Raw genomic sequence first — 15,832 nt, forward strand, 5'->3', positions numbered from 1 at the left:
TTCTAGGTTCATAATTAAAGCTTCTGTAAAGCAAGCCTGTTTTTTTTTTTTTTTTTTGGACAGTCTTGCTCTGTCAGCCAAGCTGGAGTGCAGTGGCACAATCACTGCAGCCTTGACCTCCTGGGCTTAAGTAATTCTTCCGCCTCAGCCTTCCGAGTAGCTGAGACTACAGGCACATGTCACCATGCCTGGTTAATTTATTTTTATTTTTTATAGAGACAAGTCTCACTATGTTGCCCAGACTGGTCTTGAACTCCTGGGCTCAAGCAATCCTCCCTCCTTGGTCTCCCAAATTGTCGGGATTACAGGAGTGAGCCACCATTATCTAGCCAGCTGTATGTTTAAAAAAACCAAAACACCTGAATGCATAATACAGGGGCTACTATTCTGGGGTCCCTGGATGGGCTTTAGAGTCCATTAACTCCCTCAAACAGTATGAACAATTTTAATTTTTCTACAGAGATGGTTCATAGTTTCCATCAGATTCTTACAAAGGGGTCTGTGACTCAAAACCACTACCTAATCTTAAAAAAAAAAAAAAAAAAAAAAAAAAAAAAAAAAAACCACTACCTAATCTATCTACTGTCAGGGCTCTTTTTTTGTTTTTATTTCTTCTTTAAAAAAAGTGGGGGGATACATGTGCAGAACGTGCAGGTTTGTTACACAGGTATGCAAGTGCCATGGTGGTTCGCTGCACTTATTGACCCATCCTCTAAGTTCCGTCCCCTCGCCCTCCACCCCACAACAGGTCCTGGTGTGTGATGTTCCCTTTCCCATGTCCATGTGTTCTCATTGCAACTCCCACTTACGAGTGAGAACATGCAGTGTTTGTTTTTCTGTCCCTGTGCTAGTTTGCTGAGGATGATGGCTTCCAGCTTCATCCAGGTCCCTGCAAAGTACATAATTCCATTCCTTTTTATAGCTGCATAGTACTCCATGGTGTGTATGTACCACATTTTCTTTTCTTTTTAAATCTCTGAACAGTGGATTTTGTTAATGTTGATTTTTATTATTGGTTTATTTTATTATACTTTAAGTTCTGGGATACATGTACAGAATGTGCAGGTTACATAGGTATACATGTGCCATGGTGGTTTGCTACACCCATCAACCCATCATCTACATTAGGTACTACTCCTAATGCTCTCTCTCCCCTAGGCCCCCACCCTGCAACAGGCCCTGGTGTGTGATGTTCCCCTCCCTGTGTCCATGTGTTCTCACTGTTTAACTCCTACTTATGAGTGAGAACATGTGGTGTTTGGTTTTCTGTTCCTCTGTTAGCTTGCTGAGAATAACGGTTTCTAGCTTCACCCATGTCCCTGCAAAGGACATGAACTCATCCTTTTTTATGGCTGCATAGTATTCCTTGGTATATATGTGCCATATTTTCTTTATCCAGTCTATCACTGATAGACATTTGAGTTGGTTCCAAGTCTTTGCTAATGTGAACAGTGCTGCAATAAACATATGTGTGAATGTGTCTTTATAGAATGATTTATAATTCTTTAGGAATATCCCCAGTAATGGGATGGCTGGGTCCGATGGTGTTTCTGGTTCTAGATCCTTGAGGAATCACCAGTCTTCCACAATGGTTGAACTAATTTACACTCCCACCAACAGTGTAAAAGCATTCCTATTTCTCCATATCCTCTCCAGGATCTGTTGTTTCCTGATTTTTTAATGATTGCCATTCTAACTGCTGTGAGATGGTACTCATTGTGGTTTTGATTTGCATTTCTGTAATGACCAGTGATGATGAGCTTTTTTTTATGTTTGTCGGCCACATAAATGCCTTCTTTTGAGAAGTGTCTATTCAGAACCTTTGTCCATTTTTTGATGGGGTTATTTTTTTCCTGTAAATTTGTTTAAGCTCCTTGTAGATTCTGGATATTAGCCCTTTGTCAGATGGATAGATTACAAAAATTTTCTCCCATTCTGTAAGTTACATGTTTACTCTGATGATAGTTTCTTTAGCTGTGCAGAAGCTCTTTAGTTTAATTAGATCCCTTTTGTCAATTTTGGCTTTTGTTGCTATTGCTTTTGATGTTTTAGTCATGAAGTCTTTGCCCATGCCTATGTCCTGAATGGTATTGCCTAGGTTTTCTTCTAGGGTTTTTATGGTTTTAGATCTTATGTTTAAGTCTTTAATTCATCTTGTGTTAATTTTTGTATAAGGTGTAAGGAAGGGGTCCAGTTTCAGTTTTCTGCATATGGCTAGTCAGTTTTCCCAACACCATTTATTAAATAGGGAATCCTTTCCCCATTGCTTTTGTCAGGTTGTCAAAGATTAGATGGTTGTAGATGTGTGGCATTATTTCTGAGGCCTCTGTTCTGTTCCATTGGTCCACAAATCTGTTTTGGTACTAGTACCATGCTGTTTTGGTTACTGTATCCTTGTAGTATAATTTGAAGTCAGGTAGCGTGATACCTCCAGCTTTGTTCTTTCTGCTTAGGATTGTCTTGGCTATATGGGCTCTTTTTTGGTTCCATGTGACATTTAAAGTAGTTTTTTCTAATTCTGTGAAGAAAGTCAATGGTAGCTTGATGGGGATAGCATTGAATCTATAAAGTACTTTGGGCAGTATGGCCATTTTCACAATATTGATTCTTACTATCCATGAGCATGGAATGTTATTCCATTTGTTTGTGTCCTCTTTTATTTCTTTGAGCAGTGGTTTGTAGTTCTCCTTGAAGAGGTCCTTCACATCTCTTGTAAGTTGTATTCCTAGGTGTTTTATTATTTTTGTAGCAACTGTGAATGGGAGTTTGCTTATGATGTGGCTCTCTGACTATTACTGGTATATAGGAATGCTTGTGATTTTTGCACATTGATTTTATATCCTAAGACTTTGCTTATCAGCTTAAGGAGATTTTGGGCTGAGATGATGTGGTTTTCTAAATATATAATCATGCCATCTGCAAACCGAGACAATTTGACTTCCTCTCTTCCTATTTGAATACTTTTTATTTCTTTCTCTTACCTGACTGCCCTGGCTAGAACTTGCAATTACTATGTCGAATAGGAGGGGTGAGAAAGGGCATCCTTGTCTTGTGCCGGTTTTCAAAGGGAAGGCTTCCAGCTTTTGCCCATTCAGTATGATATTGGCTGTGGGTTTGTCATAAATAGCTCTTATTATTTTGAGATACATTCCATCAATACCTAGTTTATTAAGAGTTTTTAGCATGAAGGGGTGTTGAATTTTATTGAAGGCCTTTTCTGGATCTATTAAGATAATCATGTGGTTTTTGTCATTGATTCTGCTTATGTGATGGATTACGTTTATTGATTTGTGTAGGTTGAACCAGCTTTGCATCCCAGGGATGAAGCTGATTTGATCGTGATGGATAAGCTTTTTGATGTGCTGCTGGATTTGGCTTGCCGGTATTTTATTGAGGATTTTCTCATCAACGTTCATTAGGGATATTGGCCTCAAATTTTCTTAGCCCAGGTATGGGTATGAGGATGATGCTGGCCTCATAAAATGAGTTAGGGAGGAGTCCATCTTTTTCTATTGTTTGGAATAGTTTCGGAAGGAATGGTATCAGCTCCTCTTTGTATCTCTGGTAGAATTCAGCTGTGAATCCGTCTGGTCCTGGGCTTTTTTTAGTTGGTAGACTATTAATTACTGCCTCAATTTCAGAACTTGTTATTGTTCTATTCAGGGATTCAACTTTTTCCTGGTTTAGTCTTGGGAGGGTGTATGTGTCCAGGAATTTATTGATTTCTTCTAGATTTTCTAGTTTATTTGCATAGATATGTTTATAGTATTCTGATGGTATTTTGTATTTCTGTAGGATCAGTGGTGATATCCCCTTTATCATTTTTTATTATGTCTATTTGATTCTTCTCTCTTTTATTCTTTATTATTCTGGCTAGCAGTCTATCTATTCTGTTAATCTTTTCAAAAAACCAGCCTCTGGATTCATTGATTTTTTGAAGGGTTTTTCGTGTCTCTATCTCCTTCAGTTCTGCTCTGATCTTAGTTATTTCTTGTCTTCTGGTAGCTTTTGAATTTGTATACTCTTGCTTCTCCAGTTATTTTAATTGTGATGTTAGGGTGTTGATTTTAGATCTTTCCTGCTTTCTCCCATGGGCATTTAGTGCTATAAATTTCCCTCTAAACACTGCTTTGGCTGTGTCCCAGAGATTCTGGCACATTGTGTTTTTGTTCTCATTGGTTTCAAATAACTTACTTATTTCTGCCTTCATTTTGTCATTTACCCAGTAGTCATTCAGGAGCAGGTTGTTCAGCTTCCATGTAGTTGTGCGATTTTCAGTGAGTTTCTTTTTTTTTTTTGAGATGGAGTCTCGCTCTGCCGCCCAGGCTGGAGTGCAGTGGCCGGATCTCAGCTCACTGCAAGCTCCGCCTCCTGGATTTACGCCATTCTCCTGCCTCAGACTCCAGAGTAGCTGGGACTACAGGCGCCCGCCACCTCGCCCGGCTAGTTTTTTGTATTTTTTAGTAGAGATGGGGTTTCACCGTGTTAGCCAGGATGGTCTCGATCTCCTGACCTCGTGATCCACCCGTCTCGGCCTCCCAAAGTGCTGGGATTACAGGCTTGAGCCACCACGCCCGGCCTTCAGTGAGTTTCTTAATCCTGAGTTCTAATTTGATTGCACTGCGCTCTAAGAGACTGTTTGTTATGATTTCCACTATTTTCCATTTGCTGAGGAATATTTTACTTCCAATTATGTGGTCAATTTTAGAGTTAGTGCGATGTGGTGCTGAGAAGAATGTACATTCTACTGATTTGGGGTGGAGAGTTCTGTAGATGTTTATTAGGTCCACTTGCTGCAGTGCTGGGTTCAAGTCCTGAGTATCCTTGTTAATTTTCTGTCTTGTTAATCTGTCTAATATTGACAATGGGTGTTAAAGTCTCCCACTATTATTTTGTGGGAGTCTAAGTCTCTTTGTAAGTCTCTAAGAACTTGCTTTATGAATCTGGGTACTCCTGTATTGGGTGCATATATATTTAGGATAGTTAGCTCTTCTTGTTGCATTGATCCCTTCACCATTATGTAATGCCCTTTTTTGTTTCTTTCAATCTTTGTTGGTTTAAAGTCTGTTATATCAGAGACTAAGACTGCAACCTCTGCTTTCTTATTTATTTATTTTTTGCTTTCCATTTGCTTGGTAAATATTCCTCCCTCCCTTTATTTTGAGCCTATGTGTGTCTCTGCATGTGAGATGGGTCTCCTGAATACAGCACACCAATGGGTCTTAACTCTTTATCCAATTTGCCCATCTGTGTCTTTTAATTGGGGAATTTAGCCTGTCTACATTTACAGTTAATATTGTTATGTGTTAATCTGATCCTGTCATTATGATACTAGCTGGTTATTTTGCCCATTAGTTGATGCAGTTTCTTCATTGTGTTGATGGTCTTTACAATCTGGTATGTTTTTGCAGTGGCTAGTACTGGTTTTTCCTTTCCATATTCAGTGCTTCCTTCAGAAACTCTTGTAAGGCAGGCTTGGTGGTGACAAAATCTCTCAGTATTTGCTTGTCTGTAAAGGATTTTCTTTCTCCTTTGCTTATGAAGCTTAGTTTGGCTGGATATGAAATTCTGGATTAAAATTATTTTCTTTAAGAATGCTGAATATTGGCCCCCACTTTCTGGCTTGTAGGGCTTCTGCAGAGAGATCTGGTGTTAGTCTGATGGGCTTCCCTTTGTGGGTAACCCGACCTTTCTCTATGGCTGCCCTTAACATTTTTTTCCTTCATTTCAACCTTGTTCAGTCTGACGATTATGCGTCTTAGGGTTGCTCTTCTCAAGTAGTATCTTTGTGGTGTTCTCTGTATTTCTTGAATTTGAATGTTGGTCTGTCTTGCCATGTTGGGGAGGTTCTCCTGGATAATATCCTGAAGAGTGTTTTCCAACTTGGTTCCACTCTTCCTGTCACTTTCAGGTATACCAATCAAAGGTAGGTTTGGCCTTTTCACACAGTCCCATATATCTTGGAGGCTTTGTTTGTTCCTTTTCATTTTTCTTTTTTCTCTAATCTTGTCTTCACTCATTATTCCATTAAGTTGATCTTCAATCTCTGATATCCTTTCTTCCACTTGATCAATTTGGCTATTGATACTTGTGTATGCCTCATGAAGTTCTCATGCTGTGTTTTTCACCTCCATGAGGTCATTTACACTCTTCTCGAAACTGGTTATTCTAGTTAGCGATTCCTCTAACCTTTTTTCAAGGTTCTTAGCTTCCTTGCATTGGGTTAGAACATGCTCCTTTAGCTTGGAGGAGTTTGTTATTACCCACCTTCTGAAGCCTACTTCTGTCAATTCATTAAACTCATTCACCATCCAATTTTGTTCCCTCACTGGTGAGTTGTGATCCTTTGAAGGAGAATAGGCATTCTGGTTTTTAGAATTTTCAGCCTTTTGGGCTGGTTTTTCCTCACCTTCATGGATTTATCTACTTTGGTCTTTGATGTTGGTGACCTTCGGATGGGGTTTTTGTGTGGACGTCCTTTTTGTTGATGTTGATGTTATTCCTTTCTGTTTGTTAGTTTTCCTTCTAACAGTCAGGCCCCTCTGCTGCAGGTCTGCTGGAGTTTGCTGGAGGTCCATTCCAGACCCTGTTTGACCGGGTATCACCAGCAGAGGCTGCAGAACAGCAAAGATTGCTGCCTGTTCCTTCCTCTGGAGGCCTCATCCCAGAGAGGCACCTGGAAGATGCCAGCCAGAGCTCTCCTGTATGAGGTGTCTGTTGACCCTTGCTGGGAGGTATCTCCCAGTCAGGAGGCATGAGGGTCAGGGACCTACTTGAGGAGGCAGTCTGTCCCTTAGCAGAGCTCGAGCGCTGTGCTGGGAGACCCACTGATCTCTTCAGAGGTGGCAGGCAGGAATGTTTAAGTCTGCTGAAGCTGTACCCACAGTTGTCCCTTACCCCCAGATGCTCTGTCCCAGGGAGATGGGAGTTTTATCTGTAAGTCCCTGACTGGGGCTGCTGCCTTTCTTTCAGAGATGCCCTGTCCAGGCAGAAGGAATCTAGAGAGGCAGTCTGGCTACAGCAGCTTTGTGAAGCTGCAGTGGGCTCTACCCAGTTCAAACTTCCAGGTGGCTCTGTTTAGACTGTGAGGGGAAAACTGCCTACTCAAGCCTCAGTAATGGCGGATGCCCCTCATCCCACCAAGCTTGAGTGTCCCAGGTCAACTTCAGACTGGTATGATGGCAGTGAGAATTTCAAGTCAGTGGATCTTAGCTTGCTGGGTTCCGTGGCGTTGGAATCTGCTGAGCTAGACCACTTAGCTCCCTGACTTCAGCCCCGTTTCCAGGACAGTGAACAGTTCTGTCTTGCTGGTGTTCCAGGCGCCACTGGGGTATTTAAAAAAAACCATGCAGGCCGGGCGCGGTGGCTCAAGCCTGTAATCCCAGCACTTTGGGAGGCCGAGACGGGCGGATCACGAGGTCAGGAGATCGAGACCATCCTGGCTAACACAGTGAAACCCCGTCTCTACTAAAAATACAAAAACTAGCCGGGCGAGGTGGCGGGCGCCTGTAGTCCCAGCTACTCGGGAGGCTGAGGCAGGAGAATGGCGTAAACCCGGGAGGCGGAGCTTGCAGTGAGCTGAGATCCGGCCACTGCACTCCAGTCCGGGCGACAGAGCGAGACTCCGCTTCAAAAAAAAACCATGCAGCTAGCTTGGTGTCTGCCCAAATAGCCGCCCAGTTTTGTGCTTGAAAACCAGGGCCCTGGTGGTGTAGGCACCTGAGGGAATCTCCTGGTCTGCGGGTTACCAAGACAATGGGAGAAATGTAGTATCTGGGCCAGAATGCACCATTTCTCACAGCACAGTCTCTCATGGTTTCTCTTGGCTAGGGGAGGGAGTTTCCCGATCCCTTGTGCTTCCTGGGTGAGGCAATGCCCCACCCTGCTTCGGCTCACCCTCCATGGGCTGCACCTACTCTCTTAACCAGTCCCAATGAGATGAGTCAGACACTTCAGCTGGATATTCAGAGATCACCTGTCTTCTGCGTTGATCTTGCTGGGAGCTGCAGACCGGAGCTGTGCGGCCATCTTGCCAGCCACAGCATACCACATTTTCTTTTTTTTTTTTTTTTTTTAAGATGGAGTTTCGCTCTTGTTGCCCAGGCTGGAGTGCAATGGCGCAATCTTGGCTCACCGTAACCTCCACCTCCCAGGTTCATGTGATTCTCCTGCTTCAGCCTCCCTAGTGGCTGGGATTACAGGCGCGCATTACCATGCCCAGCTAATTTTATATTTTTAGTACAGACAGGGTTTCTCCATGTTGGTCAGGCTGGTCTCGAACTCCCAACCTCAGGTGATCCGCTTGCCTCAGCCTCCCAAAGTGCTGGGATTACAGGCATGAGCCACACACCCAGTCCCACATTTTCTTTATCCAGTGTATCACTGATGGGCACTTGGGTTGGTTTCATGTCTTTGCTATTGTAAATAGTGCTGCAATAAACATACATGTGCATGTGCCTTTATAGTAGAATGATTTATGTTCCTTTGGGTATATACCCAGTAATGGGACTGCTGGGTCAAATGGTATTTCTAGTTCTAGATCCTTGAGGAATCACTATACTGTCTTCCACAATGGACTAATTTACATTTCCACCAAGAGTGTAAAAGTGTTCCTATTTCTCCAGAGCCTCGCCAGCATCTATTGTTTTTTGACTTTTTAATAATCATCATTCTGACTGGTGTGAGATGGTATCTCACTGTGGTTTTGATTTGCATTTCTCTGATGATCAGTGATGATGAGCTTTTTTTCATATGTTTGTTGGCCATGCAAATGCCTTCTTTTGAGAAGTGTCTGTTCATATCCTTTGCCTACGTTTTGATGGGGTTGTTTTTTCTTGTAAATTTGCTTAGGTTCCTTGTAAATTCTGGATATTAGCACTTTGTCAGATGGGTAGATCGCAAAAATTTTCTCCCATTCTGTAAGTTGCCTGTTTACTCTGATGATCATTTATTTTGCTGTGCAGAAGCTCTTTAGTTTAATTAGGTCCCATTTGTCAATTTTGGTTTTTATTGCATTTGCTTTTGGTGTTTTCATCATGAAGTCTTTGCCCATGCCCATGTCCTGAATGGTATTGTCTAGGTTTTCTTCTAGGGTTTTTATGGTTTTGAGTTTCACATTTAAGTCTTTAATTCATCTTGAGTTAAATTTTTGTATAAGGTGTATGGAAGGGATCCAGTTTCAGTTTTCTGCATACGGCTAGTCAGTTTTCCCAGCACCATTTATTGAATAGGAGATCCTTTCCCCACTGCTTGTTTTTGTCAGGTGTCTCGAAGATCAAATGGTTGTAGATGTGTGGCATTATTTGGTTATTTCTGAGGTCTCTGTTCTGTTCCACTGGTCTATATGTCTGTTCTGGTACCAGTACCATGCTGTTTTGCTTACTGTAGCCTTGTAGTATAGTTTGAAGTCAGGTAATGTGATGGCTCCAGATTTGTTCTTTTTGCTTAGGATTGTCTTGGCTATATGGGATCTTCTTTGATTCCATATGAAATTTAAGATAGTTGTTTCTAATTCTGTGAAGAATGTCAATGGTCGTTTGATAGGAATAGCATTGACTCTATAAATTATTTTGGGCAGTAAGAAAACTTCAGGCCAATATTCCTGATAAATATCAATGTGAAAATCCTCAATAAAATACTGGCAAACCGAATCCAGCAGCATATCAAAAAATTTATCCACCGTGATCAAGTCAGCTTCATCTCTGGAGCAAGGCTGGTTCAACATACGCAAATCAATAAACATAATCCATCACATAAACAGAACCAAAGACAAAAATCACATGATTATCTCAACAGATGCAGAAAAGGCCTTTGATAGAATTCAACATCCTTCATGTTAAAAACTCTCAATGAACTACATATTGATGGAACATATCTCAAAATAATAAGAGCTATTTATGACAAACCCACAGCCAATATCATACTGAATGGGCAAAAGCTGGAAGCATTCCCTTTGAAAACCAGCACAGGAGAAGGATGCCCTCTCTCACCACTCCTATTCAACATAGTAATTGGAAGTTCTGGCCAAGGCAATCAGGCAAGGGGAAGAAATAAAGAGTATTCAAATAGGAAGAGAGGAAGTCAAATTGTCTGTTTGTAGACGACATGATTTTATATTTAGAAAATACCATCATCTCAGCCCCCAAAAATCCTTAAACTGATAAGCAACTTCAGCGAAGTCTGAGGATACAAAATCAATGTGCAAAAATCACAAGCATGCCTTTACATCCAAACTAGACAATCAGAGAGTCAAATCCTGAATGAACTCCCATTCACAATTGCTACAAAGGGAATAAAATACCTAGGAATACAGCTAACAAGGGATGTGAACGGCCTCTTCAAGTAGAACTACAAACTACTGCTCAAGGAAACAAGTGAGGACACCAATGATAAAACATTCCATCCTCATGGATAGGAAGAATCAATATCGTGAAAAGTGCTCTTTTGAAGATGTATCTGACTGGGAATGAAGAGAGAGATGATTTCTGGAGTGTCCATTCTTCACAATTCAGCAAAATAATCTTTTTAAAATAGAAATAAGACCATGCATCTCTGCTACTTAGAACCGTTCCAGAGTTTTCCTTTGCTCTTAGGACAAACTCAGAAAGGTTACATGGCTTGGAAGAAGGTAAGCTCCATGATAAATGGGGGACTTATATTTTTCCATGATGTCTCACCAATTCCATGAAAAGAGACTGGGATATAGGAGGTACTTAACAAACAATTGTTAGATAAAAGAATTATTACAAATATGTCCACAGCACTGCCCTGCCTATCTCTCTAGCCTCGTTATATACCACCTTCCCCTTTGCTTTCCTTTCTCCAGCTAAAATAAATATATATTGCATACATATTCCATTTCTTCAAGTGGAATATGCTCTGTCCTACCTCCAGATCTTTGAATATGCAGTTCCCTCTACCTGGAATGTTCTTTTCCCCACTTTTTGACTTGTGTATACTAACACATCAGTTTCAGCTTTAACATTATTTCCCTCAGAAGGTCTTTCCTGACCCTCATCTTGGCCAGATCTCTTGTATTCTTCTGTAGCACAATTTTGTAACACTCTTCATGCTTGTAATTACTTACTTAATGTCTATCTTTCCCAGTAGATTCTAATTTCCAGGAGAACAGGTTTGGGATTTGTTTTATTCAAGGCTGATTCTCCTTGTCTAGCAATAATGCCTGGTAAAAGGCAGGCACTCAGGAAGCATCTGTTTTTATGAATGAATGAATGAATGAATGAATGAGATGACAAGGTGCGCCAAAGAAACAGGTGGTCCTATTTATATGCAGTAGATCATTTAACAAACACCCTTCTGTAGAAGGAAGAAAGAGAATTCCTTATATGCCTTATCATTATGATGATGGTGAAAAAGATAACAATAAATGGATCAATCTAGATTACCTGAGAGGTGTCCACTGATGCCGCCTCCTCATTTTCTTTAGCAGCTCTGTTTTAACATAAATAAAGTTGTTTCACTCAATGGCAAGACTGATAGAATTTTGTTCAATGATAAAGATTTTCATTTCCAACTTTTGAGACCCCATAAGTTATATCTTTAACGTATTAAATATAACATCATTATAAAAATAAAAATGAAGCCAGGTGCAGTGGTGCCTGCCTGTAATCCCAGCTACTTGAGAGGCTGAGGCTAGAGTGTCACTTAAACCCAGGAGTTTGGTGTCAGCCTGGGTAACATAGTGAGATCTCATCTTTAAATAAAAAAAAAATTTAAAAATGAGTTTATAAAATTGGACAGTAATGATGAATATTAATCTAATAGCTTCATTTCTTAATGTAGATGTATTTTAATTTTGTTAACTCTTTAAAAAATGCTTTTATCATTTTTTATTATAAATGTTAAACATGCTCATAATATTTCAACAAAACCTAAGTAAGCAAGGTAGAACATAGCTCCCTTCAATCAGTGTGACTCTCCTCACTCCCAAAACACAGCACCATAATGTACAGTCTTTTGGAATGACTGTGACAATTTAGTCTTCCACCTATAGTTGTATTTGAGCGCTCATTTCCCCACATTCTGAACAATGTTGGATTTTATCAATCTTTCAGTTTTTGCCAAATCTAAAATTGTAGAAAAAATAAATGTATTTCAGTTTGTATTTCTATGAGCATGAATGATGTAGGCTAACTTTTATACATTTAATGGGCAACATAGTGAGATCCTGTCTCCAAAAAAAAAAGAAATGGAAAAAGAAAAAAAATTTGAGTGAAAAATATATTACAAAAGAATACATACAGCATACTTTTATTACATAAAAGCTTTTTTAGAAAGTAAATCCAAATAATATGTTGTTTGGAAATTCATACATATGTGGGAATGCAATTAAAAACCCCAAGGAGGCCGGGTGCAGCAGCTCATACCTATAATCTGGGCACTTTGAGAGGCCGATGTGGGTAGATTACTTGAGGTCAGGAGTTCAAGACGAGCCTTGAACTCCTGGTGAAACCTTGTCTCTACTAAAAATACAAAAATTAGCTGGAATATGGTGGTGGGAGCCTGTAATCCCAGCTACTTGGGAAGCTGAGGCAGGAGAATTGCTTGAACCTGGGAAGCGGAGGTTGCAGTGAGCCAAGATTGCACCACTGTACTCCAGCCTGAGCAACAACAATGAAACTCCATCTTAAAACCAAACCAAACCCAAGGAAGTGATTAACACAAAATTTAGTAAACTGGTTACCTCTGAAGGTAAGTATACTATGCTAACACCAATCAAAAGAGAGTAAGAGTAGATGTATTAATTTCAGACAGAACAGATTTCAAAGCAAGGAAAATTTGGGGGGATAAAGAGGGATATTACATAATGATAAAGGGATTAATACTCCAAGCAGACATAACAATCTTTTTTTTTTGAGACGGAATTTCACTCTTGTCGCCTAGCCTGGAGTGCAATGGTGTGATCTCGGCTCACTGCAACCTCCACCTCCCGGGTTCAAGCGATTCTCCTGCCTCAACCTCCTAATTAGCTGGAACTACAGGTACATGCCACCACACCTGGCTAATTTTTCATATTTTTAGTAGAGACAGAGTTTCAGCATGTTGGCCAGGCTGGTCTTGAACTCTTGACCTCAGAAGATCTGCCTGCCTTGGCCTCCCAAAGTGCTGGGATTACAGCCATAAGCCATTGTGCCCAGCCCAACATAACAATCCTTAATGTGTGTATGAGTCTAACAGAACATCAAACTATATAAGGCAAAAACTGATTTGTTGAGCTTTTTAGCCATTGTTAGGATGGAGTAGTGACTTCTAACCTCCTTACATGCCAGATGGGAAACTGGAAGTCCTTGACTTTTAATTTTGTTCATGCTGTCTGTGTGTGTGTGTTGTGTGTGTGTGTGTGTCTATAATAAAGCTTTTTTTTTTTTCTTGTGTTGCTTTCTGAGTAGAATCAAAGCTTAAAATGTGTAAGTAACCAAATGCATCAATCTTTTCCTATGGCTCTTCAGTTTATGTCACACTATCATAATTACAAAAATATTGTTCTATATTTTCTTCTATTTTTGTCTTGTTATGTTTAATTTTAATTCACCTGCAATTTATTTTTGTTAATGTTATGAGGTTAAAATCTAACTTAAAATTTTTTCCAGTTAGATCATCTGATTTTTCTAACACAAATATAATTATAAATATAAATGTAAATCATGGAACTATAACTACCAGTACAACCTCTATGGAAGGCAATTTGGCCATACCTATGAAAACTACAGGCCGGGCACAGTGGCTCACACCTTTAATCACAGCACTTTGAGAGGCTGAGGCGGGCGGATCATGAGGTCAGGAGATCGAGATCATCCTAACACAGTGAAACCCCCTCTCTACTAAAAATACAAAAAGAAAATTAGCCGGGCATTGTGGCGGGCACCTGCAGTCCCAGCTACTTGGGAGGCTGAGGCAGGAGAATGGCATGAACCCAGGAGGCGGAGCTTGCAGTGAGCCGAGATCATGCTGCTGCACTCCAGCCTGGGCAACAGAGCGAGACTCCATCTCAAAAAAAAGAAAAAACTACAAATGCACAAACCATCTGATCAACAACTATCCTTTTATGACTCTATACTATAAATATACTTGTATATCTGCACAATGACACATATTCAAGGTTATTAGTAAACTAGTTGTAAAACAAGATTAGAAACAACTTTAAATTCCTCAATAGAGAATTTACTCAGTGAATCACAGTACAGCCATATAACAGAAATTATGTAGCTGCTTTAAAGAAATTAAGAATTATCACATTGTTAAGAGAAAAAAAGCAAGGTGTAGAATAATGTGTAAAGGTGGTGCCATTTGTGTCAGGAAAGGAAAAGTCAAATAATATATATAAAATGTATATACATAAATTGTTTCTGAAAGGATACACAAAAAAACTGGCAACACATTACTTTCTTTTTTTTCTTTTTCTTTGAGACAGAGTCTTGGTCTGTTGCTCAGGCTGGAGTGCAGTGGCGTGTTCTCAGCTCACTGCAACCTCCGCCTCCCGGGTTCAAGTGATTCTCCTGCCTCAGCCTCTTGAGTAGCTGGGACTACAGGCACGCGCTACTACACCTGGCTAAATTTTTGTATTTTTAGTAGAGATAGTGTTTCACCATGTTGGCTAGGCTGGTCTCGAACTCCTGACCTCAGGTGATCCGCCTGCCTTGGCCTCCCAAAGTGCTGGGATTGCAGGCATGAGCCACTGCACCCAGCCAGAACACATTACTTTCAAGGATGGAAAGTGGGTAGCTAGAGGACAAAGGGGGAAGGAAATTCTTTACTACTATTATATAGAAATTTGTATTAATATATACTCCTCTGTACCATGTGCCTCTTCTACATAAGTAAGTAAAAGGATCAACTTAGGAAAGAAACAACGTTTAAAAGAAAATAGAACAAAATCATGGGGGTTTACAAAAGAAAAAAAAGCGTTTTTTTTTTTTTGTTTGTTTGTTTTGAGACAGAATCTCACTTTGTTGTCCAGGCTGGAGTGCAGTGGCACAATCACAGCTCATTGCAGTCTTGACTTCCTGGGCTCAAGTGATCCTCCCACCTCAGCCTCCCAAGTAGTTGGGACTACAGGCACGTGCTATTACACTCAGCTAATTTTTTTGTAGTTTTTGTAGGACAGGGTTTCACCATGTTGCCCAGGCTGACCTCAAATTCTTGGGCTCAACTGATTTGCCCACCTCGGCCTCCCAAAGTGTTATGATTACAGGCGTGAGCCACTGCACCTGGCTAGAAAAAAGGCTTTAAATATAAAGAACATGGGTAGTGGGTACACAGATATTTGTTATGCTATTATTAGTATTTTTCAGTTAAACAAGTACTTGGATATTCATAAGACACTAACAGAGTAGGTGGAGAGATTATAGGGATTTTAAATTTTCTTCTTTTCAATATTTTCTAATTTGCCTATGATGAACAAGTATAAGTTCTAAGATGAGAAAATGATATTTTGAATACCAAAATTTTAAAATACAAATGAGTTGAAACTCAGAAAAATCACTATGTTGGAATAAGGAATGTTGAAAGTTTTCTGCAGACCATATAATATGTTTATTATTGTGATAAAAATAGAAAGAACTATAGACTAAAAGATTTTAAAACAGTATTGGTAAGAATGGAAGAAGAATCTTTTCCTTACCACCACCACCTTATTCATGTGAGCGCCCACACAAACAGCTTTGATCAAGCAGATGGTCCCAGAAAATTCCTGGACAACTATTCAAGTCTAGGGTAATCTGTGTTATTGTAAGGGAGTGAAGTGAAATTATGAAGGTATGCTAGTTCACATTAACATTTGTCGGGTCCACAGGGTGCTTTTATAGAAGAGTGT

General features: G+C 40.1%; 1 protein-coding gene across 2 annotated transcripts in view; it reads right to left on the reverse strand.

The window, feature by feature from the left end:
• GANC (glucosidase alpha, neutral C) overlaps positions 1-15,832 on the reverse strand; it is a 104,778-nt gene that overhangs the window by 62,101 nt on the left and 26,845 nt on the right. For both annotated transcript variants that reach the window (XM_033190421.1, XM_033190422.1), the window contains one exon: positions 11,406-11,451. In XM_033190421.1, coding sequence (XP_033046312.1) covers positions 11,406-11,451 — 46 coding nt within the window. The remainder of the gene's footprint in view (positions 1-11,405; positions 11,452-15,832) is intronic.

This window comes from Trachypithecus francoisi, unplaced genomic scaffold, assembly GCF_009764315.1.
Source record: "Trachypithecus francoisi isolate TF-2019V2 unplaced genomic scaffold, Tfra_2.0 Lachesis_group3, whole genome shotgun sequence".
Lineage (NCBI taxonomy): Eukaryota > Metazoa > Chordata > Mammalia > Primates > Cercopithecidae > Trachypithecus > Trachypithecus francoisi.